The following is a 27,461-nucleotide window of genomic DNA, read 5'->3' as shown; positions in this document are numbered from 1 at the left end:
AACCGCTCAGCCACCTGACTGGTTTGGTTTGTATTGCTGCCATGCAAGACTCTCATTGGTTTGTAGTGCTGTCATGCTTGCGTCTCATTGGTGTGTACTACCTGCAGGTTGCCTCAAAGGCTGTAGACCTGTGGGTCCACAGCCATCTCAAAAGCCATTGTACTCCTTCCTCAAGCCTGTACACAGGGTCAGACTTTCCTTAGCTCAACATCTCAAGCTGAGAGAAAGATAGGTACAGTAGGAGAGGACAATAGGAGGACATGGAGAGGTGGACGAGAGGTGTGTGTGTATTGCAGGGGCAGGAATGAGTGTGTCACTGAGGATGAGTGGTTAGGGTGAATGCGAGAAGGGGGGGGGGGGGTGAAGGGAGTGGGGGCAAATACCATAGGGAGAGCGAGAGAGCATGACAGAGCGAGCGAGCCAGAATGAGTCAGAGACAGCAGTCGTGGCACTTTAACTTGAACTGTTCTGGCAGCACATGGATGGTTTGAGGAATACTCAGAGCAGAAACTTAACCTTTTCAACATTTCCTGGAGAACTCTCCTCGAAAGAAGGACAACCAAAAACATCTACAGCTGCATCTCAGTTATGAAACTTTTCCTGTTGTTGTCATATTTTCTTCAAATTTTTCGGCATATTTTCAATTTACAACTGCCGTTTAGCTCCAACCTTTGTTAGATCCTGCTCCTGGAGAGTTGGATCAGGTCCAGCTTTGAGATGCAGAAGAACCAGAAGAAGAAAGGCGTCCAGACCAACATTCTACAGGGAACCACCAACTGTACCACTGGTGCCAAGAAGAATCAGTGAGTCTGAGTTGGGGTCAAGGGTCAGAATGGGGCATTATGGGGGGCATTATGGGGGGCATTATGGGGGCAACTGTAAATACTAGTGTAATAATTAAAGATTTGCGGAAAGCATGTTGAATTGAGTGTGTGTTTGTGTGTGTACAATCAGTGTGTGTCCTCATACAAAGATGTATGAGGTTTCGATGCCTGTGAATGGTTAGGTGGAGAACTTTATCCCTATTTAACACCTAAATGTAATACTGCCTAACATGTCTGGAGTTTGTTGCATTTAATAAAGTATATGAATAAAATTGTATTCACATTCACAGTCACCTACAGTACAGTGGTTGACCAGCATGTATTAACTACTGGATCAACTCAAGTTGCACACTTCATTCCAGAGGCGCAATTTTTTAAGTAGATAATGCTCTATCAGGGTGGTAAAAGAAAGGGATTCGATCAGGTGATCTAGGATTATCAGGAAGTGAGTGTGCATGTGTGGACTGGATGGTTTTATTTGGTGCTGACAACGATGTGTCCAGTGTTGGTTCTCTGGGATCACATTTGTCATCACTGTTTTATTGTAAGTCCAGCAGTGCACCATGTTTCAACGACGATGACTGATGAGGCTCAGTTTAAATCAACAAAGCCTCTCAGCTCCCTGGGCACAGCATCAGCACGCCTGCTGGAGGTCAGGCAGACAGGCTTCTGGATGCCAGTGTGTCACAAGAAACAGACAGACAGGCTTATGGATGCCAGTGTGTCACAAGAAACAGGCAGACAGGCTTCTGGATGCCAGTGTGTCACAAGAAACAGGCAGACAGGCTTCTGGATGCCAGTGTGTCACAAGAAACATACAGACAGGCTTCTGGATGCCAGTGTGTCACAAGAAACAGGCAGACAGGCTTCTGGATGCCAGTGTGTCACAAGAAACAGGCAGACAGGCTTCTGGATGCCAGTGTGTCACAAGAAACAGACAGACAGGCTTCTGGATGCCAGTGTGTCACAAGAAACAGGCAGACAGGCTTCTGGATGCCAGTGTGTCACAAGAAACAGACAGACAGGCTTCTGGATGCCAGTGTGTCACAAGAAACATACAGACAGGCTTCTGGATGCCAGTGTGTCACAAGAAACAGGCAGACAGGCTTCTGGATGCCAGTGTGTCACAAGAAACAGACAGACAGGCTTCTGGATGCCAGTGTGTCACAAGAAACAGGCAGACAGGCTTCTGGATGCCAGTGTGTCACAAGACACAGACAGACAGGCAGGCAGGCAGGCAGGCAGGCAGGCAGGCAGGCAGGCAGGCAGGCAGGCAGGCAGGCAGGCAGGTAGGCAAGACTAGCAGATGGATGAGCAAACTTCTAGCACTGTGGCACAACTAATGTACTACCTGACATTGAATATCATCAGTATTTATGACCTTTGCCCTCTCCTTCCCTCTCTCCCAATTATGGTGACACATAAAGGTTATATGAATACATGTATAAGTACATTAAAAAAACAAACAGGTTACATGTAGGGAACACCAGGGTCTGATGGTTGGAGACCAACTGCTAAAATTGCATCTCTATTATTGGTTGGTTGGTTTGAGTGGCATTGAACGTGGGTGGGGGTAGAAGTGCCATGATTGAAATTAAATGCAACCAGTCAACCACCCTCATAAGGTCATTCCTACAGCTAATAAACAACATCGTAAAACTGTGGCACCGGCAGCGTCTGTACATGCGTGTGTGAATGTGTGTGTATTTAAATGTTTGTGCGTGTGTGTGAATGTGTGTGTATTTAAATGTTTGTGTGTGTGTGTGTCCTCAAAGGCCTGGGTCCCAGTCCTGTAGAGGTTCTCTCCTGGTCAGGGAGAAAAGGGGAGGGGTTTCATTGGCTTCGGGGCACCACAAATCACGTCAGCTTTTACGATGAGCAGCCACGCCAGTCGTTATTCCCAGGGCCGGTCATGCGAAAGGATCTCGAGTCAGACTGTTCTCTGTCTTCACCTGTTGCATTCTGGTGGGGTCTTAAAAACTGCACCCGTCTCTGCCTGTCCTTCTGTTCTAAAAAGCAAATTAAATCATTACTTTTTTTACCTCAATGCTTTGTCAACGTAAATATAATTGTAGTATGTTTTATAAAAGGACACATTGGAAATATCGTATGTTCAAAACATCGAACACACATTCAATACTTCTGTTAGATAACGAGGCTGTCTGTTCATTGTAAAATGTGATGACGCTCCTCAGTCAGATGAAGAACAAGGAGATGTTTTAATTTTAGAAGGTTGTTGTCATGATCTTTGATCTCATAACCCTTCGGTTTCCTCTTTAACACCTGGCAGGACTTGAACCCTCACCTGGCAGTCTACAACACAGGTTAATAGGAAGTCAGTAAGACACGTTGTGTGTGTGACTTATTTACTCCGTATTAAATTGCGAGGCGCTGTGCTGACACGTTGAACCACAGGCACCAGAATAAACTCACATAGGTCATCCATATTAGGACCTACGCACGTCAGCTCTTTAAAACAAGGCTAGACGTCAGGATTGATGTGTGTGTGTGTGTATGTACCAAAATTAACAATTTGGACTTAGAACAATTTCACAGGCTCTTTTGGGTGTGTGGGAATGTATGTGTGTGTCTCTTCTGAAACCCTTGTTGAGTGTTCCAGTAAAGACCTCATAAACCTTGTCAAACACACTGTGTCATGAGTCAGAGACCAGTAGGCAATTAGTCAATCAACTTTACATTTAGGCATTTAGCAGACGCTCTTGTCCAGAGCAACTTACAGTAAGTACAGGGACATTCACCCCGAGGCAAGTAGGGTGAAGTGCCTGGCCCAAGGACACAACGTCATTTTGCACACCGGGAATCGAACCGGCAACCTTCTGATTAATAGCCAGTCTTCCTAGCCGCTCAGCCATCTGACACCCTCTAATGTTGTTAGAGTTCAGACATCCATAAAATTCGACAGGTCATGTGTGCACCACGAGGACAGCTTGCGTAGCTGCAGGATCAGTGAGCTCCACCTTGTGATTGGTTGACTCGCAGGAAAGCCACTTTGCTGTCAACTTCATGCTTCTTCTTTTTTTGGGGGGTGAAGCGGACGGTATTTGTCACCCTGTGGTTGGTCCCCAGTGATAAAGATTGCTCTGTGATCCCGGCAGTAATGATATCCTGGATCAAACCCAGCCCTTTCAACAGCACACTCACACCAGACTAGCTGTCAAACTGGGCCTCGTCATCGGGCCTCCGTCTTTGATGCCGTCACGCTTTAGAGAAACCAGTCTGGCTACCGCTACGAGACCCCTGTGAGCATCTGTTACAGGATCCCCACAGCCCATAATAATCACAGGATGATGATGGTTAGCATAGGAACAATGTATCACTTACTCTCCAGCATATACTATATAGACACCTCACTAAGATGGGAGGGTTCTCCTGGGGTCTCCAAGTCTAGATCCCACCACCAGGGTGTCCACCATGGTAGTCTAATGCCAGTTAGGTCCATGTGGATGTGTGTGTACTAGGGCAGGGGAGGGGCTGAGGCTAATGCTGGGGCTAGGGCCAGATCCACAGTTGGGTAACCTGATGATAGCAGCTGGGAAGATTTAGAGTGTGTCGCATCTGCAGAGCTGGATGAACAGTGATAGCTTGAACATACTGTCGGGGATATTCCTGTAGAGACACATGCTAATCTTATTTAGTTCTAGATTCACAGTGAGTGAGTTGTGCTGCTCTCTCCTACAGTCTTGACAGCAAACAGATAAAAAATCACAGGTACTGTCTAACCTCCCTATTAAATATCAACATTTTTGACGACATTTTAAAAGTATGCTGGATTGGAAAATATGTTTTCAGATATTCTATAGACACTTTGCATCAACCCAATCTCACCTGCCTTTGAAGGGAAGTTGCCAGTGTGTATGTGAGTGTACGTGTGTGTCATCTCTGCTGCCTTACAAGGGGTGGATGCCTGCAGAACGGTAACTGACCCATGATCCTGAGTAGGTTAGGCGGCACCGTTCGACTTGTCATCACATACCCCCCGGCACACACAGTCTTGGTGTCCATCTTGTGATATCCTGGTATTTATAGTGAAGTGTGTATACATGCCGACCAGAAGCCTAATTAGCCAAACCTCTCTTTGCATTTCCAGTATTGTCCTCTTCCTACCGCTCTTGTTTGGTTCCAGCGCCAGGTCTGTTCTAATGACTGTCATCATCAGGCTTGGCCTGTTTGTTCGGTCGGACAGCTCGCTAACGGATGGCTGTCCAATAAATAATTATTAGAATAACACCCTGGAGGCTGGGGGTGTGGAGGGTGGCAGGTGAGGAGGAGATGAAGAGTGGGGTGGGGAGAGGAGAGGAGGTGGCTGAAGGGGTTCAATTTATGACCGACATCTTTCACCTCGTCGATCACGCCTCTAAGAGCGAGCAATGCCAGGGAACGAAGGAACAGGTGTGAGGTGAGGGAGAGGGAGACGAGGGAGGCAGGGCCAGACATGGGGTGGTGAGTTGGGTGAAAGAAGACCTGCTGGACATGTGGTGAAACTGATACAGAGTTATGGGTGAGCATTACCAAAGGAGGGGAGGGAGGTCATGAGGTAGAAGGGGGAGATAAGGGAGAGATAGGGGAGCAGCAAGCGTGTAGTAGGGGGTAAGAGGCAGGCGGGGTGAGACAGAGGGAGAGGCACGAAGATGGGGAGAGACAAGATGGTATGACGGATTAATAGGAGAAAAGGGAGACAGAATGGGAGGGAGGGAGGGAGGGAGGGAGAAAAGGGTGGGTGGGCAGAGGTATGAAAGTGAATTCCACATCATAAGAGAGCTCATGACTAAGTTGTAGTCGAAGGTCAGAGTATGTGTGCAGATCATCATTATCACGCTCCTGCATGTAGGTCATCATCACAACCTCGTGTTCATGGGTGCAGATCCTCCTCATGCATCTACGTCCAGTTAGGAAGGTCAGACTGACGGCAGGTGTACTGTAGCCTACTGCCAGTGTGGGATTAAATGTCAGGACTAAACCAATTAGGTCAGCGCTTAACGGCAGACAAATATCAAAAATCCAAATCTAATCTGATAATCTGCTACGACAGGATCTTAAAACAACATGTAAAAAAAAAAGATTTTCAGATCAGATTTTAGGCATCTTGTAGAAAAAGATCAATGGATTTGACCGTCTTGATTGGTTTAGCTGAAGTCTGACGGCTGTGTATTAATGAATACTAATATTATTTTGTATGGTTGATATGCAGGTAGTAGGAGCAGGGCTGCCAAAAGTTCAGAGTGAGATTATGTGGTTTGGGGCAGGGGCAAATATATCAATTGAAATTTATCATTAGCAGTTCCTGGGGCTGGACACCAAAGGTTATGCTGCAACACATTTCCGTTTGAAGGATATTCCGGTTTTCCAATCATCTTTTCAATGATCTCATTGCCAACAGTCTCAAACTCATGCAAATTCACCTCTACAACACCAGTTACAATGTTTCTCAGAGAGAGATGGGCCAATTTACACAAGTCCAATGGATTCATAGACCCAGAAAACATGGGGTTAGAAACCAAGATTACTTGCCTAGGTCAAATAATGAAGACATTAGGATATTGTAAGGGCTTCCTGCCCATCTTGGACACCATCTTGAAAATTACACCTTTCTAGTGGTCAAACTTTGGTAAACTTTTTGTATGTTAGGACACCTAATACTACAAAAAACAGCTGAGAAACCTTTTGTTTACCCTATTTTTTTAGGGTTAGGTGTTTTTTTATATATGCAGCTGCCTACATGGAGAGTAAAACGCTTATTGGCCGGGTTTCCCAGATTCGTTAAGAAGCTCTTAACGCTAAGAGTTTCTTAAGAGCGTTCTAAGAACGCTCTAGAACGCTCTTAGAACCCTCCTAAGAAGCTCTTAGCGTTAAGAGCTTCTTAACGAATCTGGGAAACCCGGCCATTATGTGTCTGACCCACACTCCAGTATGGAGGACCAAACCTGCCATATTTACAAATGAATGAATGAATAAATGTCCACATCCATGCATTTAGACAGAAATAAACAAATATATGTATTAATTAATGCACAATTGTCAATCAATAGTTACATATATTTTACATTTATGTATGTATTTATTTTTGTATTCATTTATTGATTGATTTATTGATTGATTTATTGATTGATTTATTGATTGATTTATTGATTGATTTATTCATTTATTTATGTATTTATTTATTTATTCATTCATTCATTTATTCCTTCATTTATTCCTTCATTTATTCCTTCATTTATTCCTTCATTTATTCCTTCATTTATTCATTTATTCGTTCATTCATTCATTCATTCATTCATTCATTCATTGTTCCCAATATGATAATGAGAGGAGGCCAGTAGGCGTGGAAACTGACGTTCAGACATTGCAATCAATCCAGAGCCATAGATTCAATCTAGCTAACGCCTTGGACACACTGGCTGCGAAGCGCCCTGAAGCGTCACAATCTGCTACGAATGACGCGATGCTGTTCACACTAGACGCGCATTTCTCCACGCCGGTCACCAAGCCTTTCACCTTCTCTGAGCTTTCCTTTTATACATGTAAAGCTGACATTGTACATAAACATGGCATAGGCTACAGGCTAATTAGGCAACTTGTTGCTCCAACAACCGTCGCAACAGCATCCCATTCCCAACATAACGTGGCAATGTTTGGCTTTTGTTGCCGTAGTCTTTGTAAAATACGTGCTGTGGGGCATACAACTCCATGCTCCATGCTCCTCTAAGCTACATTTCATCTTCGATGATTAACTTTGTGTCGTCAATCTTCACAAATTTCTATTCTGCTTGATTGGGGGCTATGACAGATCGTCTATCTCGCTCTTACACACAGGACAAAAATGTTGGTTTGACAATCAACAATCAGGATTTTTTATTTTTAAATGTTTAGCGTAGTGAAGTTGGGTGTTAAGTGATAGCTCACAACTAACGTAGTCAATTCTTTATAACATGTTTGTTTATCCAAATATAATATGGTGAATTAAATCTTTGTTTTCAACAAGGTCGGCCAGCCTGGCCATGTAGGCTATGTTGTCCATAAGAACGATATCCGCTTCGCAGCCAGTGTGTCCCAGGCGTTAGCTAGATTGAATCTATGGCTCTGGATTGATTGCAATGTCTGAACATCAGTTTCCACGCCTACTGGCCTCCTCTCATTATCATATTGGGAACAATGAATGAATGAATGAATAAATGAATAAATAAATGAATAGATAAATAAATAAATAAATAAATGAATGAATAAATCAATTAATAAATCAATCAATAAATCAATCAATAAATGAATAAATAAATGAATACAAAAATAAATACATACATAAATGTAAAATATATGTAACTATTGATTGACAATTGTGCATTAATTAATACATATATTCGTTTATTTCTGTCAAAATGCATGGATGTGGACATTTATTTATTCATTCATTCATTTGTAAATATGGCAGGTTTGGTCCTCCATACTCCGGAGCCGACGGTGGCGGTAATGTACCAATAAGATCGAAGTCAACCACCGTAAAACAAGAAGAAGATTACTCGGTCTTTCTGGGTAGCGCTGTACCTGGTGACCCACCTCATATAGCAAAGCGAAAGAGAAGATTTCTAGGTGTGTGAAAACAATTGGAACATCCTGTTTTATGCAAGGTAGTGTATAAAGGTAGTACACACGGTAGACACAGTAAGGATATCGATAGGAAATATCGAAAGCAATGATCTGATATTGATGAACAATGAAATGGCAAGCTTGCTTGTTTGCTACTAGATACAGTAGCATGCTAGCCTAGCTACAGTACCTTGTTGTTATGACTATAAAGCATTGATGGTTACTAGTCTAGCTAGGTAGGTGGCTAGCTAGTCTGTCTGACTTGCTAAAAATGAAGAGTTGGCTGGCTAAAGCTAGCTAGCCCCCATTGGGAGATGACATGTTTATTGCATGTTAATTCATTTATGAAGATAAACGTAATCATTATCTTAACATATAACGAAGTAGTATTTTAGGTACAACCTATCTCGTGATATCAAAATACATGATTGCTACTGTACTACTAAGCTAGTAGGTATGCGTAACATACCATGCTAGCCAGATCAGCTGAGCTGGTGACGTGCTTCAGATGGGGCCGGGCCGTTTTCTGCCGATTTGTCCTACAATACTGTACCGTGTCAGATTTTCCTACCGTAGTAGCACACAACTATAGGGCTAACCTTAACCTTGGTGGCATGCACAGTAAGCCCTGGTAGGACAATCTGACGGATGGGATACAATGGAAGAAAACGGGTCCGAGTTTAAGCGTGTATGGTTTTAGCAACCTCTTCGAGCTGTTATTATAGCTAGCAAGACTGGGGACCCATTTACCTTCAAGAAAGTTAGTAATGTAGTACTGCTTCAGTTGTTGGAAGAGATTTAATGCAAACGTGGTTGTATAGACGGTTATAGCTAACGTCTTAACAAATGAGATAAGATAAGATTAACGTATAATAAGATTATTATACGTTATTTCGTTCTTGATGTATTGGCTATTCTCTTCTGGGGTCTCTGAAGACGTCAAATGATTAGATGCCTATCCTACACCAGTGATTTTTAGGCTCAGTCTACATTTGACAGTGGTTGTTGTGTGCAGTTTTTTCACACCATTCAGATTACTCGGGTTTATTTAGGTTAATGACATTTGGTTGAAAATCTTTTCCGAATTGAACTGCTTCGTTTTCTCTGGATGTTCTGAAAAACTGTCCCTGGAATTCACATATTACTGAATTAGTAATACTCTACTAAATTGAAACTGCTATAAATAACTTAATAATCACCCTAAACCTCAGTTTCAAATATGTGGAAACTGCTACTCAGTTATGCTTTGTCTTAGACCCTTCAAACACCTTGAATTTTTTTCTTTAGTTAACTGCCAATACAGTGTTGTTGGACATGACACAAAGCTAACAGGCTACATCATTATTATTAGTTACTCACAGGTTCTCAGTATTGATCTGTATCGGTGTTTGGAGGGTAAGATAAAGCATTATTGATTAGGCCTAACTCCTCAACTCAACTAGATGTGTTGTACTGTATCCTGACAGTGACCTGACACGTAACACTGCTCTGCTTTTCCATCCTGCAAGAGAAGCATACAAGACCCCTTCCAGGAGACAGAGGCAGACATGACCCCTCTTACTATCAAATAAATAAATAAATACAAAAAAATACAAAACAGTGGGGAAACAGTTTTGTGAGAGAAAAGGAGTCGGCATTTCTAATCATCAGTCTTTCATCTATAATCCTTATTTTTGCTCTCCACCTCTCAGCTCCACTCAGCTGACAGACAGTCAATTGCAGATCCTGCCTTTGCCACGCTGGGGCGGTACCGCTTTTGGCTTCGGCAGCCGGCCACCACCTTTCCTGTTGGGACCGGCAGGTGCTGCTCTCCAGTTGGCCCAGATTGAGGCCCAGCTCGCCTTGCATCAGATCAACGCCATTGCCACGGCAACTGCGGTGGCCCGTAACCAAACCCATCTGACGCCTTCGCCCCTCACCCTCCTCAATCTACTACACCAAACAGCCACCACAAGCACAGTTACCGCAGCAACTGGCACCCCTTATCGTAATCCTCATCACCATAATCAGCATCCTTTGCAGACTGTCATGTACCGTCCACAGCCACCAGGGGCGCCCTTTTCCCGGGGCGGACCTGAAAGAGGCCATGGAGGGCGTTCCCAGGTGATGGGATACCAGGTGGGCCAGTTCCCCCCTCCGACTCAGCTTCCAGATGAGCTGGAGTCAGCCCTGGCTATCCGGGGCCCCAGGGATGAGGACTCACGACTGGGGCACCTGTCCCACTTAAACCCCCCGATGCGGAACAACCAGGGTCCTGGCAAGGGCCAGAGGCTAGACTTTTCTTCCTCTCCCGTCCCCTTAACCTCAGATAACCAGCCAGGCCACCAACGAGGGATGGACTGGACCCAGTACCAGCCACCCAGAAAACTATTTTGTCCACCCCAGCAGCAGCAGGGGCAGTCCCACTCCAATCCTCCAGGGGGCACTGTGCAGGCATGGAGCTCTTCCTCAGCCTTGGACTCCCCTTCCCAGCTTCGTGGAGGGGACTTCCAGGCCCTTCACACCCCAGAGAGTGCAGGCACCATCCTGGCCAGTTTTGGTCTGTCCAATGAAGACCTGGAGCTGCTGAGTCACTACCCTGATGACCAACTAACCCCTGACACCCTGCCCTTTATCCTCCGTGACATCCAGCGTAACAAAGCCAGCGGTCGGGGAGGCAGGAATGCCCAGTCTAAGGCCCTCCAGTTCCACTCCAAGATGCCCCCACCCCTCTCTCGTGGTCGTTCATCCCCCCATCGCTACTCTAGTCGTGGGGGCTCACCGGACCTTCCCAGCATGCTTACCGTGACCCAGACAGCGGGGAAGGTCATTGACTATGGGCATGCCAGCCGAGCACTGGAGGAGGGCTTCAAACGGGAACCCCTCTCCAAAGATGTGCTCGGATTGTGTGGGCCTAAGATCTCAGGCTCCTCCCCCTCTCATTCATCCAAACGTAAATCAGAGTCCCCCTCCAGGAGACATCACTCTCGAAACTCCACCCCATCTTCTTCGGATGCTAAAAAGTACAGCAACGAGGACTACCGGAGACGAGGGCAGCCAAAGATCGATGGCTTCCAGCCCGAATGGACTCCTGTACGTGATCAGTCATTGCCGGCATCTGCGCCAGTTAAATCACGCCCGGAAGACTTTAACCATCATCTCCACCCTCACAGCGAGGGTGCCAAGTTGAGACCCCTGTCAGAGTCCAGGAGCGAGTCTTCGACAGCAGCATCGTCGAAAGGTTCTGGTAGGCTCTCGATGGTCTCAAAACGCCAGTGCGGCGGAAGGTCTGGTGCCCCCACGCGGCTGCCCACTCCAACCATGATTAGTGATTTCAGGGCGGAGCCCCCCAAGGTGTACCCCCACACCTGCTCGCTGTGTCATAAGCAGTGTGAGCAAGCTAAGGTGAGTGACCAGACCCAGCTTTGCCAGTGTGCTGCAAACACCAAGCTCTGGGAACTCTGACATAGACCCAGGGCAGGACTGTGCAGTACAACCTTAACCCTAACTAAAATGGCACATGGCAATACAAAACAGTACTTTGCTATACTGTACATTACAGTATGCCTTATTAATTACATCTGACAGTCAGGGATAAAAGGGACAATTAGTTTAGAGGGTTCTCCATGTTCTCTCCATTCGCTTGTCTGACCAAGCTCTAACCTCTTAACCTAAGTTCACAAGTTCAGTTTAAAAACATTTTCATGGAATTGACCCCACCTTGGCATATTGATCATTGAGTGAAAGGCTGTCACCTGTCACACAACTGCCCTGAGTCTTTGTTAACTCCAACTGTTTTAGTCGTGTATGAATGTCTGTCAATGCCAGGAAGATAATAAGCCAAGTCAAGGAATAGCAGACATTTTTGTCCTTTATTTATTAATGGCTGTATATTGATGGAAATAATTGTGGTTAGATTGCCAGTGGTGTTTCACAGTTCTGTATTACACTTTAGGGAATTTGTCTTCAAGTCTCCAAATGATGATTTACTCAGTCAGCTCTTGGTGATGTCTCAACTTTTGTAGATCACGTGAATATTCTACCTACACATGCAGACATCAACTCCATTTCAAAAGGATTGTGCTGAAGTACCACAACTGGAACCACATTTTCTGTACAGACCTTTCACTGATTCTACCTCTTGAATCATTCTTAAGATGTTTCAACTCAATTATTAACTGGTTTACCTGGGGTTTCCAGCAAGTCTGTGCAGAATTGGTGGCTGTTGGAATGCATGCTCTTTTGAACTGTAGTTTGTGTACAACAATGCTGTAGGCTTCTTAAAGGTGCTGTTTTCAGTGAGATCCCCAGTTGCAACGTGTTTGTGAAAAACTATTGTCATGTAAACTACTGAGAAGCCGTCAATCAAATGATCATTTAAATTAGTGGTGTTCAACCCTGGTCCTCAGGGCCCACTGCCCTGTGTGCTTTAGATGTTTCCCTGCTTCAGCACTCCAGATTCAAATGACTGGTTGTTATCAGGCTTCGGCAGAGCTTGATAATAAGTGTGTTGAAGCAAGGAAACGTCTAAAACACAGGGCAGTGGGCCCTACGGACCAGGATTGAAGACCACTGATGTAAATGATAAAATATATGAGCAGTTTGGAAAATGGAATTGATGCAAACCACACACGGAGTCATCTAGTTGGTAAGAAAGAAGATGGGAAAGAGGGAACTGAAAAATTAGTTTATCTTCTGTTAGTGTTTAATGTTCTAAAACTCTTCACACCATTCTTGTGAGAATTTGTGTGCATAGATATTGCTTAGGTTTTATTTAAATATTTGAAAATTATAACATATGGTTTTGTTTTGTTTTTTTCAACATTGATTGTGTTTGAGATTCTGTTTGACTTTCATTGTGCCAAACAGGTAACTGTGTATTCATGGTCGCTATATTTTTCAGAATACTGTTACTAGTATCAGACAAAGTCCCTAACCATTTCTTCTTCCTGTCCTCTTCTCATCTCTCTGTTCTTGCCCTTCATTTCTCTCTCGCTTTCTCCTTGCTTTTTCTGCTTTCCCTCCCTCAGGACTGGCTTAACCACATAAACACAGTCAACCACACCGCCAGCTGCAGGGACCTCCGCAACCAGTGAGTTCATGTAGCTATTGCAGCTAGCTAGATACCTCAAACTGTGCAATCAGCCCATGTTCATGTTACGGCTGCAGTGGGATTTTCTGCAATGGGATTTTAGGTGTAGAGTGGTGTGATAGAATGGAGTTGGAGGGGCTGGATAATAATTAAGAGATTGATTTGATTGAGGCCTGTCATTTCTACTAGGTACCCAGAGTGGAGTTCTGATGTACCCAGGTGAGTACCTTTTCTGTGTGTGTTGACTGTTGAGATATCTTCGTATTCACTGTTTCGGTGTTTCATTGGCTGACATCCTTTGCCCTCTCCCTATCCGGACTCTTGTCCAATCTAGGACCAATTCCTCCCCAGCCAAAGATGGCAGTCACCGATGGCGTCCCAAGGGCCGCTCCCCGTCCCGCTCAATCTCCCGCTCCCTCTCCTGGTCTCCCTCCCCCAGCCCCCCTTCTGGGCGAGGACGGAGGTTCCCCCCTCCCCTCTCCGAGCGACATCACCACAGACGCTCGTACTCTCCCCTCTCCTATCACGCCCACTCACGCAGAGGCTTCTCCTCCTCCAGCTGCCACCGGCCAGAGAAGAGGACCAGCGAATCGTCAGGTGAGATAGGACACCAAAGATACTCTTCACAGTTGACCCAACAGGTTCAAGACCCCTGACCTATGTGGTCAGTTGAGCCTTATACTCTCTTTTCAATATCTCACTATCCTCTTTATCTCCTACATCTTTCCCATACCCTCTCAGGAATATCTACGGGCAGCTCGTCTCAAGGTCGTTTGAAGCGTTCCCGCGGCAACCCAGCTAAGCGCATGCCTGGCAACGACCGCTCTCCTTCCTCTGTCGCCTCTGCCTCCACTACAAAGGCAGGTCCAGGGGCTCAGCCTAAAGTTGCTGGGAAGTCAACATCATCATCAGGCAAGACGCCAGTCAAGCCCGGTACCAAGGCCATCTTCAAGAAAATAAAACCATGGAAAATGGCCATAGCGTCCCCCAAAGATATGGTATGTTCAGGGAAGGACCTTTTTTGTAATGTCACGCAGTGCTACTTTCGTCCAAGTCAGGCACCGTAGGAGTCGATGAGACTTTGGTTCTTCTTCTTCTGCCCCGCAGGTGGTCCATCCTCCTCCAGCAAAGAAGAAGAAGAAGAAACACGCGGCGACGGCGGCAGCCGGTGTGTTGCCTTCCCGGTTGGTCTACCTCTCAGGCCTCCCTGCAGACGCCTCGAAGCAGGAAGTGGGCAAGGTGGTGGAGTCCTTCGGCAAGATCCGCAGTATCACCCTCCATCCCTGCCCTGCACAGGGGGAGGCACAGGAAGCCTCGGCCAAGGTTACGACTTTAAACATATCACAATGCGGTTATCGGTGTCCTGAACACACGGCACTAAACTTTATAGGTGTGTCTGAAAAGATTTGTTTGATGCAAATGAGGATGTAAGGCCTGTCTTAGTCTAAACTCCTGCCTTGACATGGTGGTCAGTTTTGGGGTATCTCCATGAACCAGCGTTGCCGACACAGGTGCTCTTTCTTCCCCCGCAGGCGGTGGTGTGTATGGCCAGAGCCGAGGATGCCCGCAGCTTGGGCCAGTGTTTCAGCCTATCTATACGAGACCGGACTGTCTCAGCCTCCGCCTCCAAGGTTAGGAACCCCTCAGACGTTGGACTAAGTGTATATCTTTGATGTGAAGTGTGCAAAAGTGTTGAGATGAATCATGTGTACGGTGTTAGAAAGGGTGACCAAGATGTGGTTAAAAGATCTGGAAAGTTTGACGAATAATTTCAATGTTTAACCAAGTATCGATTCACAGACGTTTTGTTTGTTACGTTGACTTTACAGAAATCTAATGTTATTTTTTTTTTTTTAAGTAAGTGTAAAAGATCTGATCACGTTCCATTTTTCATTTCCATGCAGAAATCGGATCAGGAGCAAACAATACCCGTCATTATTAAAGGGTATGTGACCTTTGACCCCTTGACTGTCCCATACCAGTTCAGCGTCCAGAAAGAAACTCAAATGGTCCACCTGTTGATGATTTACAAGGTTGAGTTGTGTGTTTGTGTTTTCACAGGCAAGTGGTGAGTTTTCCCAAGACCACGGTAGTTTCTGCTAAGTCAACATCCCCTTCTGACAAAAAGCCAGGCAAGGAATTACTAATTCACTCACTAATTCACTCACTAACTCTGCCAAACTGAAAAATACATCAGAACATGAAATATTATTGTAACATTTGTGCTCTGGGTATATGGGTTGGTGTCTCCTTCTACAGAAACAAAAGCTGTCCAGAAGATTCCAGATAAGGTATGTTTTTATTGTGCACACGCAAGGGCATGCTGCCAAATATGCTCCAAAGGGAAAGTACTAATACGGTTTCTGTTCCTTGCACCACCCCGTAGATGGGCGTGGTTCTTATCCTTGGACTTCCTGAAAGCGGCTATTCAGAGAGTGACATCATCAAACTGGCCCAGCCCTTTGGAACACCCTCTGAAATCGTCATGGCTACGGAGCTAGGGAAGGTAAACAGTTACACACTGTGTGTGTGTCTGTGTAAGTCTGTGTGTGCGTGCTACTTGGGACTGTGGATGACTCCAATATAATTCTTCCAACTTTTTAATTTTATTTTGGATGAATTTGTTTTAGAGGTCATAGATTGAAATTGTCTGTGTGTCCCAGGCCTTGGTCATTCTACCTGATGAAGAAACAGCAGAGGAGATGGTGAAGGTCCACACCTTTGTCCCTGTCAAGGTTAACGAGGCTGAGCTGAAGATGAGCTGTATGAGGAACTCTGTAGACCTCAGCACTCCGGTGCGTCACCTCTTCCACTCATCACTCCTTTTCCTCCTCACACCTAAATATTGTATTATTTACACTCAGAACTTATACACACACATATGTGTGTGTGTTTGTGTGTATTTTTTTAAGTTGTATTCTGATTTGTTCCTCCGGCTCTGTAGGTGGCACTCTACAACATCTTAACTGGACCAGCTGATGCCATTGTAAATTTTCCATATATTTTGAGATTCTTATCTTTCTTTAAAAAGTTTAATTAGGTATAATCATCCCTTTAATACCAGCATTTGTTTCATGTTGACTGTTAGGGTATGTAAAAAGCCTAGTAATATTGGAATGAAATGTTTTTGTAATAGTTTTTGTTTCTTCTGTTGTAACACTCATGTTTTAGAAGGCACCAGTGATCTGGAACACTCTGCTCGTGGTTCGAAACGTTCCGGACACACTTACCGGCCCGGCAGAGGTCCAGAAGGTGGTGAAGCGCTTTGGTGCCTTCAAGGAGGCTCTGGTACTCAACCATAACATGGTGAGGGAAGCGTGTCCTTTACCCTATTTTTCCATGTTGTTTTTCCAGATCCTGTAGTTGTACTGTCTTGTAACAAACTGTTGTACTTGAGATATGATGATGGATGTTATTGTTGCACTATCCTATCAGCAGGATATTGTTTTACTTTTGCATTGTCTTGTAAAGTACAAGCCATTCCTTGGCACTAAACACTGAAATACTGAGCAGAAATGTGCACTTCTAATCATTGATCTGCTGTATTTAATATAACTTTTATATATATTATTAGAAATTTCAATATTTGTCCCTTAGGATAAAATGGTCAAGTAAATAAATGTACAGTTTAAATGCTTTGGGATGTGTTTTAGTGTGTATATTTGTCTTCCCTAAACATTTTGAGTCCACCTGTCTTTCCTCCCCAAAATCCTCCAGATCATCTTTGAGATGACCACGTCAGCTGTGGCCCTGGCGGTCTGCAAGCGTTTCCAGAAGTATCCCTGCATCATCCAGAACAACCCGCTCACCTTCTCCCGCAGGGCTGATCCCAGGAAGAACAACGCCAGCGCCTCTGTGGTGCCGGTCCCGGCACTGCTGCAGAGCCCTGCCCCTGATGCAGCGCTCCCTGGAGGACAGGAGGTCTCACTGTTGAACGGAGAAGGGAAGGAGGTGGTGAAGGAGGAGAGGGAGGGTACGGCTGTGTCCAAGCCTGCTGGAGGGATGGAAGAATCTCCTGAAACACAGAGGGACCTACCTGGATGTGAGGTGATGGAGATGGTCAATACTGAGAAGATTGAAGAGGTCATATCTGACCTTGATCCTGCATCTAAACCCAGATCTAATGAGCCCTCTACTGCTATGGAAACTGTAAAAGCAGAGCACACACCACTAGTGACCCAGCCTGCAGCTACTGCCGATCCTGGTCAAAAAGACCAGCCTGCCAGCCAGGTGCCCCTCAACAATCCCAAGTTGACCTCCGAACAACCGAAAGTGACCCTGGAACTGCCCAAAGTAACCCCGGAGATCCTGAAGGCATTACTAGAGGAGTGCCGAGCCAGGTCCTCCAGTAGAGCCATCAGACCACCAGCGCCTCCCTTGAGCCAGGAGGGGAACAACATCCCGGAGGAAACCGGAGATGGGAAGGATAAGGAGGAGGGGCCAGAGAAGAAGGGGGCCCATGAAGAGGGACTTAAGAAGGAGAGAGAGAGGAGTCAGCTGGAGGAGGAGGACAAGACGAGGAGGCTGGAGGAGAAGAGAGAACGAGAGGAGAAAAGGAGGAGAGAGGAGGAAAGAAGGCGGTCCCACAGAGATGGGTCCTCTGGGTCAAGGTCATCTGGGAGGTCAGAGGTCAGTAGGAGGAGCACCAAATCCTCCACCAAGAGAGACACGTTGACCACAGTGGCTCACAGGGACCAAAAGGTGAGAACGTTTTCATCATCTAGTTATTCATTGTTCAGTTTCTGAAGCTATGTGAGATTCAGTAGTTCTATAACTGTTTAGGTACTAGATTCTAACAAAAAAAATTCTCCCTAATAGTTTTATCTCTTCTCATGCACCTACAGTAAGTTCCATAAATATTTGGACATTGACACAATTTTCATCATTTTGGCTCTGTATACCACCACAATGGATTTGAAATGAAACAATCAAGATGTGCTTTAAGTGCAGACTTTCAGCTTTAATTTCAGGGTATTTACATCCAAATCAGGTGAACGGTGTAGGAATTACAACACATTTTATATGTGGCCCCCCCCCCTTTTTAAGGGACCAAAAATAATTGGACAAACTAACATAATCATAAATCTAATTGTCACTTTTAATACTTGGTTGCAAATCCTTTGCAGTCAATGACAGCCTGAAGTCTGGAACCCATAGACATCACCAGACGCTGGGTTTCGTCCCTGGTGATGCTCTGCCAGGCCTCTACTGCAACTGTCTTCAGTTCCTGCTTGTTCTTGGGGCATTTTCCCTTCAGTTTTGTCTTTAGCAAGTGAAATGCATGCTCAATTGGATTTAGGTCAGGTGATTGACTTGGCCATTGCAGAACATTCCACTTCTTTGCCTTAAAAAACTATTTGGTTGCTTTCGCAGTATGCTTCGGGTCATTGTCCATCTGCACTGTGAAGCGCCGTCCTATGAGTTCTGAAGCATTTGGCTGAATCTGAGCAGATAATATTGCCAGAAACACTTCAGAATTCATCCTACTGCTTTTGTCAGCAGTCACATCATCGATAAATACAAGGGAACCAGTTCAATTGGCAGCCATACATGCCCACGCCATAACACTACCTCCACCATGCTTCACTGATGAGGTGGTATGCTTTGGATCATGAGCAGTTCCTTCCCTTCTCCATACTCTTCTCTTCCCATCATTCTGGTACAAGTTGATCTTGGTCTCATCTGTCCATAGGATGTTGTTCCAGAACTGTACAGGGTCTTTTAGATGTTTTTTGGCAAACTCTAATCTGGTCTTCCTGTTTTTGAGACTCACCAATGGTTTACATCTTGTGGTGAACCCTCTGTATTTACTCTGGTGAAGTCTTCTCTTAATTTTTGACTTTGACACAGATACGCCTACCTCCTGGAGAGTGTTCTTGATCTGGCCAACTGTTGTGAAGGGGTTTTTCTTCACCAGGGAAAGAATTCTTCTGTCATCCACCACAGTTGTTTTCCGTGGTCTTCCGGGTCTTTTGGTGTTGCTGAGCTCACCAGTGCGTTCTTTCTTTTTAAGAATGTACCAAACAGTTGATTTGGCCACACCTAATGTTTTTGCTATCTCTCTGATAGGTTTGTTTTGATTTTTCAGCCTAACGATGGCTTGCTTCACTGATGGTGACAGCTCTTTGGACTTCATATTGAGAGTTGACAGCAACAGATTCCAAACACAAATACCATACTTGAAATGAACTCTAGACCTTTTATCTGCTCTTGTCAATGAAATAACGAACTCCCATGAGGGAATAACATACACCTGGCCATGGAACAGCTGAGCAGCCAATTGTCCAATTACTTTTGGTCCCTTAAAAAGGGGGGTGCCACATATAAAATTTATTGTAATTCCTACACCGTTCACCTGATTTGGATGTAAATACCCTGAAATTAAAGCTGAAAGTCTGCACTTAAAGCACATCTTGATTGTTTCATTTCAAATCCATTGTGGTGGTATACAGAGCCAAAATTATGAAAATTGTGTCAATGTCCAAATATTTATGGACCTAACTGTATCTCTTGCTTTTTTCTTTTGCCCAGGAGAATGAAGAAACAAGGGATGAAGAGGACGCGTTCATGGCTTTCAATATGGAGGACTTTGTGACGGTGGACGAGGTGGGTGATGCTATAGAGGAGGAGATGGAGGTGGGGGCCGACCACACACAGACCACAGTTCCTGACATGCCCACACCAGGTGTAGAGACCACACCTGCTGACACAGCTGTAGCAGGCAGCAACACCACAGCTCCGCCACAGTCTGCACCTGCCCCTGAGGCCACAGCCACACCCAGCCTTGTGACCACAACTGTATCAGCAGCTACTCCATCAGAGACCACACCTGCCCTGGAGACCACACCCCAATCTGCAACAGAGGCCCCACCCCCACCTGTACCTGTTTTAGACACTACTTCCCTGACTGCAAATGGCCCAGATACCACGACCACACCTGTCGTGGAGGCCACGCCCACACCTGTCGTGGAGGCCACGCCCACACCTGTCGTGGAGGCCACGCCCACACCTGTCGTGGAGGCAACGCCCACACCTGCCGTGCAGGCCACGCCCACACCTGTCGTGGAGGCCACGCCCACACCTGCCGTGCAGGCCACGCACACACCTGCCGTGCAGGCTACGCCCACACTTGTCGTGGAGGCCACGGCCACACCTGCCCTGGAGGCCACGCCCATAACTGTCCCGGACGCCACTCCCACACCTGTTATGAAGGCCATGCCCACATATGTCCCAGAGACCACTCCCACAAATATCCCAGAGACCATGCCCATGCCTGTCGTGAAGGCCACGCCCACACCTGTCCTGGAGCCCATGTCCATCCATTTAGGGAAGGAGGAGAGGGGGGGTAAGGCTGTGTTCAAGCCTGCTGAGGTGAACGAAGAATCTCCTGAAACACAGAGGGACCTACCTGGCTGTGAGGTGATGAAGAAGGTCAAGACCGAGAAGATTGAAGGGGTCGTATCTGACCTTGATCCTGCATCTAAACCTGGATCTAATGAGCCCTCTACTACTATGAAAACTGTAAAAGCAGAGCACACACCACCAGTGAACCAGCCTGCAGCTACTGCCGATCCTGGTCAAAAAGACCAGCCTGCCAGCCAGGTGCCCCTCCACAATCCCAAGTTGACCTCCGAACAACCGAAGGGGCCCCCGGAACTGCCCAATGTAACCCCGGAGATCCTGAAGGCATTACTAGAGGAGTGCCGAGCCAGGTCCATGCCCAGGACCCCGTCCACACTCGCCGTAATGGCAAAGCAAAAGTTACCTCTCTCTGACCACCGGCCGACGGTAGAGGAGGAGCAGCGATTAGCGGGGGAACCGGAGGAAACCCCGAAGAAAGAGCCAGAAGAGAAGGAGGAAGAGCAGGACAAAATGTCTGCAGGGAGAGGTGAGAATTGGAAGCCATGGACATACATATGCAGTCCAACACAAACATTGGCATTTTATTTATTTAGCAGATGTTTTTATCCAAAGTGAAATACAAATAATGCATTTAGAAAGTACAGCAGAATAACTTGGTTTTCCTCTTTAGGCCCCTTTTTGCCCTGGGATAGAATAGATGAGAACCTGCTAGAAAAAAGTAGTTATAGGTGTGTCATCCACTGTGGGTCAGCCTGGCCTTTGAGGTCCTGGCTGTGCTGGTTTGCCACTCTGGTTATATGTGATGGAGAGATGGTTATTTGCTTTAGGTTGTTTGAAGTGGTTGGGATACATACCCACAATGGGGTCCATCGCTCCACCCGTACGTATTACCCAGATACGTACGGGTGGAGCTCGTCTTGACAAAAGTGTCCATGCCCATTAGATTGCAAGAGCGGGAATTCCCAAGAGGAGAGAGAGGAGGAGGAGGACTGCACGGAGCCCAAGCAGAAGACCAAACCCCTCTTTCCTAAAGACTACACCCTCCCTCCTTTCAACCCCAGCTGTCCCGTGGGTAAGTCCTGCCTCCCCTCCCTTCCTCCATCTTACATGTCTCTTTCCTCCCTCTACCTCTCTACCCCCTCCCTCCCTCTCTGCCTTCTCCTTTCTCTCCACCTTCCCGTCTTCCTCCCTCATATATCTTCTCGGAATCTCTGTACATGACTTGTGCTGACATCATCAGAATCAGGCTGGATTTAGTCCTTAGCCCAGTGGACTAACCTGACTGTGTTCTGGTCTGGCAGGCCTGGAGTTCCTTGAACCGAAGATTGGGTTCTTCTGCAAGGTGTGTAGCCGGTTTTACACCGGCACAGAGGAGGCTGAAAAGACCCACTGCCGGAGCATTAAACACTACCAAAACCTCCAGGTGTGTACCCAAATAACTAGAGAACCTTTAGAACCCCTGATGGAATCATCACCTCAACATTCCAGGGTGAAGATATGGATGCATATGCATTTATGTAGAACATGAGAATTGTTTGTTAACGACATTTCATTTTAGTGTCTTATCTTGAGTTGTGTGTATAAATGTATTTATACATTTGGTGGTCTTATTGGTGTGTTTATGTTAACACGTTAAGGGCTGATATAAATAAAATGATTTGATTTTCTGCCTGTAGAAATCCCTGCAGCAGTGGAGATGTAAGGAGAACAGGGCGGGGCCCTCCTGAAGGAACTACAGGAGGAACACTCCACTCACACATTCCTCTCCTTTCTTTCCTTCCTCCATCCTTCGTTTGCCTTGATTTATTTGTCAATTCCATTGGTCCATACTGTCACTAGATGATGTAAATAATAATAATAATTATTATATCAATTTTTTTGAAATATAACGAGAGAAGATGACAGTTGTGTACGGATGATTTGGAGGTCCTGAATGACTGATGGAATAAAAGTTTATTTGGAAGAGTCTGTGTTTTCTTGGTCAGATTCTCTGTTGGTAGTCATGCAGATTTTTCTTGCCATATGTAAGTGTGTCTTTGCATTGCCTTACGTTCATCTGTTTGGTTCTGGTTTGTGGTTGAGGGATTGATAGAGAGTGGTAGGGAGGAGAGAGAGAGGAGGGGTGGGAGGAGGGAGGGATGTGTGGATAGGTAAATACAGTGGCTTGGGAAGGGAGGAAAGTGTGATTAGGTAAATGCTTGGTAGTTGAGAGGGAGGGAGATACGGAGGAAAGCCAGCCAGGTGTGGACATGGAAATGCTGTGATTTCCATGTGCAGCTCATGCATGGCCCATTGCCTACGTTCAACTACATTGCTGGCTCCAAACAAGGCATACCCAGGTCACCATGGTGACCCCAGTGGGTAGGGGGGGGGGGCTGTAGTTTTGTAATGATAAGTACAAGAAACTCCTGTAGGTGTGGTGGTCAGTTGTCCCAATACATTTGTCCCCTCAGCTGGAGCCGAAACTCTGACCGACACTGGGTGTGGTCTACCAGTTGACTCAAACTTGATTCAAACACATCATCATCATGCTTGTGTCTCTGGTTCTTGCCAGCAGGCCACTGTTCCAGACCTGCATCTGTTGGGAGTGCTACCTTGCGGTGGTCCACCCTGTGGTCTTCCTCAGGAACAGGGCTTTTGGGGGGGGTTGGACATTTTGTTTGGTTTAGTGTTAGTTTGACTGTTCAGTCCTGTGAAAAGGTATGTACTCTCTAACCTGCCCCTGAATTGTCTCTGCCCCTGGGCATTACAGAAACAAAACTCTGAGGTACAAACAGGGTGTTACGACACTGACCTGGTTCAGGGCCAGGTCCTCTGACAGCCTGTCTGTCTTCCTGATGGTCTGTTTGACTTCATGCTTACAGTACCTGACAGTTTGAATCTCAACCCAACTTCTGACATTGTTTACATGTTTTATTAATAGTTGTGTAAGTAGTGTATTATGTAAGTTCAGTTTATATCTTAACTATGTACAGGTCTGATCCCACGTCTATTAAACATGTGAAAACATTCTCTCCTTGCTGTCAATTCTTACAAACACAGGAATGAGGGAATAGAATGGGATATTGTCCTGTGGGTTGGAGTCAGACATCAGTCTAGATGTCACAATCTTTTGCATTAAAGGTGTGCATGGGAGGGTAGAGCAGAGGAGGAGGGCAGGGAAGTAAGAGAGAGGAAACCAAAGATCACTGTTCTTTAGAGACGAGGAGAATACATGAGGAAAACGATTTTACCAGACATTCCTGAGCGACAAGGTTTGAGGCAACCTGTTAGGGTAAGATTGATATATCAAATGACATAAAATTATCTTTAATTTGCTGTAGGATATTGTAGTCTTTGGGGAGAGAAAGATGCCCATATATACTAAAAATATGACTGCATTTGATGTAACTTTTTTTATGCTGAAGATTCAGCATAAAAATCTCTTGCACTTTATTCTTCTAGAGACCAGATGAATACCACAGCAAAACACGTCTTCACCAACTCCACCCTGGGTCCCTTTACAGATTTTTCTCAAGCTTCATCAGTTTTCAAGGCTGCCAATATAGTCAACCTGATCCTGGGTCTCCCCACCAATGGCTATGTTCTGTGGTTGATCGCAAGTGGAGTTGGCGGGACCTTGGCCTCAGAGGTCTTCACTCTCAACATGGTTGTGTCTGATATCTTGTCTTGTCTGTTTAGCTTAATCCAAATACTTGGGTTATACCTTCAAATTATACTGTCTTCTCATATTTATTGGATTTTCGCTGGCTTTGTATACACGGGCCGCCCTCTGTTCCAGTGCTGCACCTGTCTGGAGCGCTACCTGGCGGTGGTCCACCCTGTGATCTTCCTCAGGTACAAACCCCTGAGGTACAGGCTGGCCTGCTGTGTCCTGGTCTGGATGGTGATTTTTCTGGCATGTCTTTATTGTTCATTTTACAACAAAGGAAGAGCTCTTTTTGTTTTTACCTTAGTCCTGTACTCACTTCTGATGTCCGTGCATCTGTTCTGCTGTCTCTCAGTTCTCAGGGCTCTGAAACGTCCCGGCCCAGGGGAGAAAGAGAGGGAGAGGGGCAGTGATATTAAGAGGAGGGCCTTTAAGATAATCTTACTCATCCTCTTAACTATGCTGGTGTCCTACCTTCCTTGTATTGCGAGTTGGTCCCTTATGTTTAGTTTGAGCATAGAAAAGTTCTACCTTGCCGTCAACATCTCGTTGTCTGTCACCATAGTGTGTGGGTTTGTCCAGCCAGTCCTCTACCTCCAGAGGGTTGGAAAGCTCAATGCTCTCAACCTGACACTTTGTGTGCACAGCATCCGGCACTGTAGGCCTTAGACACCAGAAGGAAGTGGTCAAATGGTAGGATAGAGAATTGATAGGAGTTTGATCAGAGTTTGTTTTCTTCCCTTTCGTGTTATGTGTGGGTATTTGCATGCCGTGTGAAGCTTGAGAGGTGAAAGGGAGGAGGGAGAGGACGGCATTGGTGGAAAGGGAGGAGGGAGAGGACGGCATTGGTGGAAAGGGAGGAGGGAGAGGACGGCATTGGTGGAAAGGGAGGAGGGAGAGGACGGCATTGGTGGAAAGGGAGGAGGGAGAGGACGGCATTGGTGGAAAGGGAGGAGGGAGAGGACGGCATTGGTGGAAAGGGAGGAGGGAGAGGACGGCATTGGTGGAAAGGGAGGGGAGAGCTACAGAGAAACGATTGGTAAAAAGTGTCAAATGACATTAAGGCTGACAGGTGCAGGTGACAAGCTAGAACTTTCTGTCAGGATATGCAGAAGGACTGCTAAGGTGTGTACATGTCTAAGTCTGTTGAATTCATTTAAATGTTTTTCAATGGATTGTAACTGTGTACAGAGTTATGTTATTGTATATTTAATTATATTCTAATCCCACTTAGTACTGCTAGTTTATGTACCCTTAGTATAGATAGTCCACATATTTAAATTTTAGGTATATGTTTATTGTATGCACCTTCCTGCCAAAGCAAATTCCTTGTCTGTGCAAACTTTCATGGCGAATAAATCCCATTCTGATTCTGATTCTGATTCTGATGTGTGATTTTAAAGATGTTGTGAAGAAGAAAGAAAGACTGTACAGGCATGTACCATGCATTATTTTCTTGCACGCTTGTAAATATATTTTTAGCAAAAGCGACTTGCAGAAGGGCTTCAAACCTGTGATGTCTTTAACTGCAGTCAAATGCTCTACCACTAAATTACACCCATACCCATCCCCTGTATATGTTGCAAGTTGTTTTGCCTTCAGGTGCTTTGTGAGGTGTGTAAAGTACTGATAGGTAATGGATAGGTAAAGAAAGGTGACTTACGGTGTCTACGTTTGCAAATGTACTGTATAAGGATGTGTGTGTTTCATGTTTCAGTACACACTATTATCCCTTTTTTAAAACAGTTTTTAGAATGAACTCCTCAAATCCCTCTTCACTCGAAGACTATACAAAAAGCATTATGGGCATATCTACCTCCATCAACCTCGTCATGGGTCTCCCCACCAATGTCTACGTCCTGTGGCTGATTGTGAGCGGAGCGAGCGGGACCATGGCCTTGGAGTTCTTCGCTCTCAACCTGGCCGTGTCGGAGATGCTCTTCTGCTCCTCCAATGTGTTACATTTGGTTAATATTTATGTTCCTTCCTTGATCATTTATTCTTTCGTAGCATTTTCCTCAGGTCTTTTAACCTTGGGTCGTCCACTGTTCCAGACCTTCATCTGCCTGGAGCGCTACCTGGCGGTGGTCCACCCTGTGGTCTTCCTCAGGTACAAACCCCTGAGTTACAGGCTGGCCTGCTGTGTGGTGCTCTGGGCAGTCATAATCACATCCTGGTGCTTCTCAATGCTTTATGGGTGGAACGCTCATGGCTTGTTTCTGATTATACTGGTTGAATGAATGGAGTCAGGTGGCTGAGCGGTTAGGGAGTCGGGCTAGTAATCTGAAGGTTACCGGTTCGATTCCCGGCTCTGCAAAATGACGTTGTGTCCTTGGGCAAGGCACTTCACCCTACTTGCCTCGGGGGAATGTCCCTGTACTTACTGTAAGTCGCTCTGGATAAGAGTGTCTGCTAAATGACTAAATGTAATGTAAATGTAAATTATTATACTGTTTGTCCTCTCCTCCCAAGGTACAGACCCCTGAGGTACAGGCTTGGCTCCAGTGTTGTGGTCTGGCTGGTGATCTTGCAGGTCTCCATTGGAACTTTGTTTGTGTGTGCCCTGAAGAGCCCTGTCTTCATATATCTCTGTTGCCTTAATATGCATATTGTTCCTCTTTAATTCCTTCTGCTGTCTCTCAGTCCTCACGGCTCTGAAGCGTCCCGGTCCAGGGGAGGGAGGCAGGGAGGGGGGGGTGTCCAACCAGATAAAGATGAGAGCTTTCCGGACGGTCATGATCATCCAAGCCACCATGGTGGTCAGCTATGTACCTGTTACTGTTATGGGTTTTCTATTCAACCATGTTGATGTGATTTTGTTTTGTCAAACACAGCCCTTCGTCAATGCAATCTCTATATGCTCTGGGTCAATCCACCCCCTCCTCTACCTTCATAGAGCTAAGAAACTACCCTATTTCATAACTAGAAACTCCTGAAGGCTGACTCAACACTGAGG

General features: G+C 45.8%; 1 protein-coding gene across 1 annotated transcript; it reads left to right on the top strand.

The window, feature by feature from the left end:
- Positions 1 to 592: 592 nt before the first annotated feature.
- On the top strand, positions 593 to 22,821 carry LOC134033424 (uncharacterized). The gene is made up of 20 exons (XM_062477568.1): positions 593 to 803; positions 10,115 to 11,807; positions 13,433 to 13,494; positions 13,684 to 13,713; positions 13,829 to 14,091; positions 14,236 to 14,492; positions 14,602 to 14,817; positions 15,027 to 15,125; positions 15,399 to 15,439; positions 15,556 to 15,626; positions 15,754 to 15,785; positions 15,881 to 16,000; positions 16,158 to 16,289; positions 16,439 to 16,480; positions 16,666 to 16,800; positions 17,212 to 18,195; positions 20,026 to 21,382; positions 21,800 to 21,928; positions 22,158 to 22,279; positions 22,533 to 22,821. The coding sequence occupies exons 1-20, from the start codon at positions 718 to 720 to the stop codon at positions 22,581 to 22,583; spliced, it is 5,922 nt and encodes a 1,973-aa protein (XP_062333552.1). The 5' UTR covers positions 593 to 717; the 3' UTR covers positions 22,584 to 22,821.
- The last annotated feature ends 4,640 nt before the right edge of the window (positions 22,822 to 27,461 follow it).

The sequence above is a fragment of the Osmerus eperlanus genome, chromosome 14 (genome assembly GCF_963692335.1).
Source record: "Osmerus eperlanus chromosome 14, fOsmEpe2.1, whole genome shotgun sequence".
Lineage (NCBI taxonomy): Eukaryota > Metazoa > Chordata > Actinopteri > Osmeriformes > Osmeridae > Osmerus > Osmerus eperlanus.
The sequence above is the reverse complement of the archived record's forward strand: the minus strand, read 5'-3'. Positions and strand labels throughout refer to the sequence as shown.

Excerpts from the sequence above, each read along its gene's own strand:
- LOC134033424 (XM_062477568.1), top strand. The coding sequence starts at position 718 with ATGCAGAAGAACCAGAAGAAGAAAGGCGTCCAGACCAACATTCTACAG. Across the intron at positions 15,627-15,753 it reads CCCTTCTGACAAAAAGCCAG|AAACAAAAGCTGTCCAGAAG; the intron begins GCAAGGAATTAC and ends CTCCTTCTACAG. Across the intron at positions 15,786-15,880 it reads TCCAGAAGATTCCAGATAAG|ATGGGCGTGGTTCTTATCCT; the intron begins GTATGTTTTTAT and ends ACCACCCCGTAG.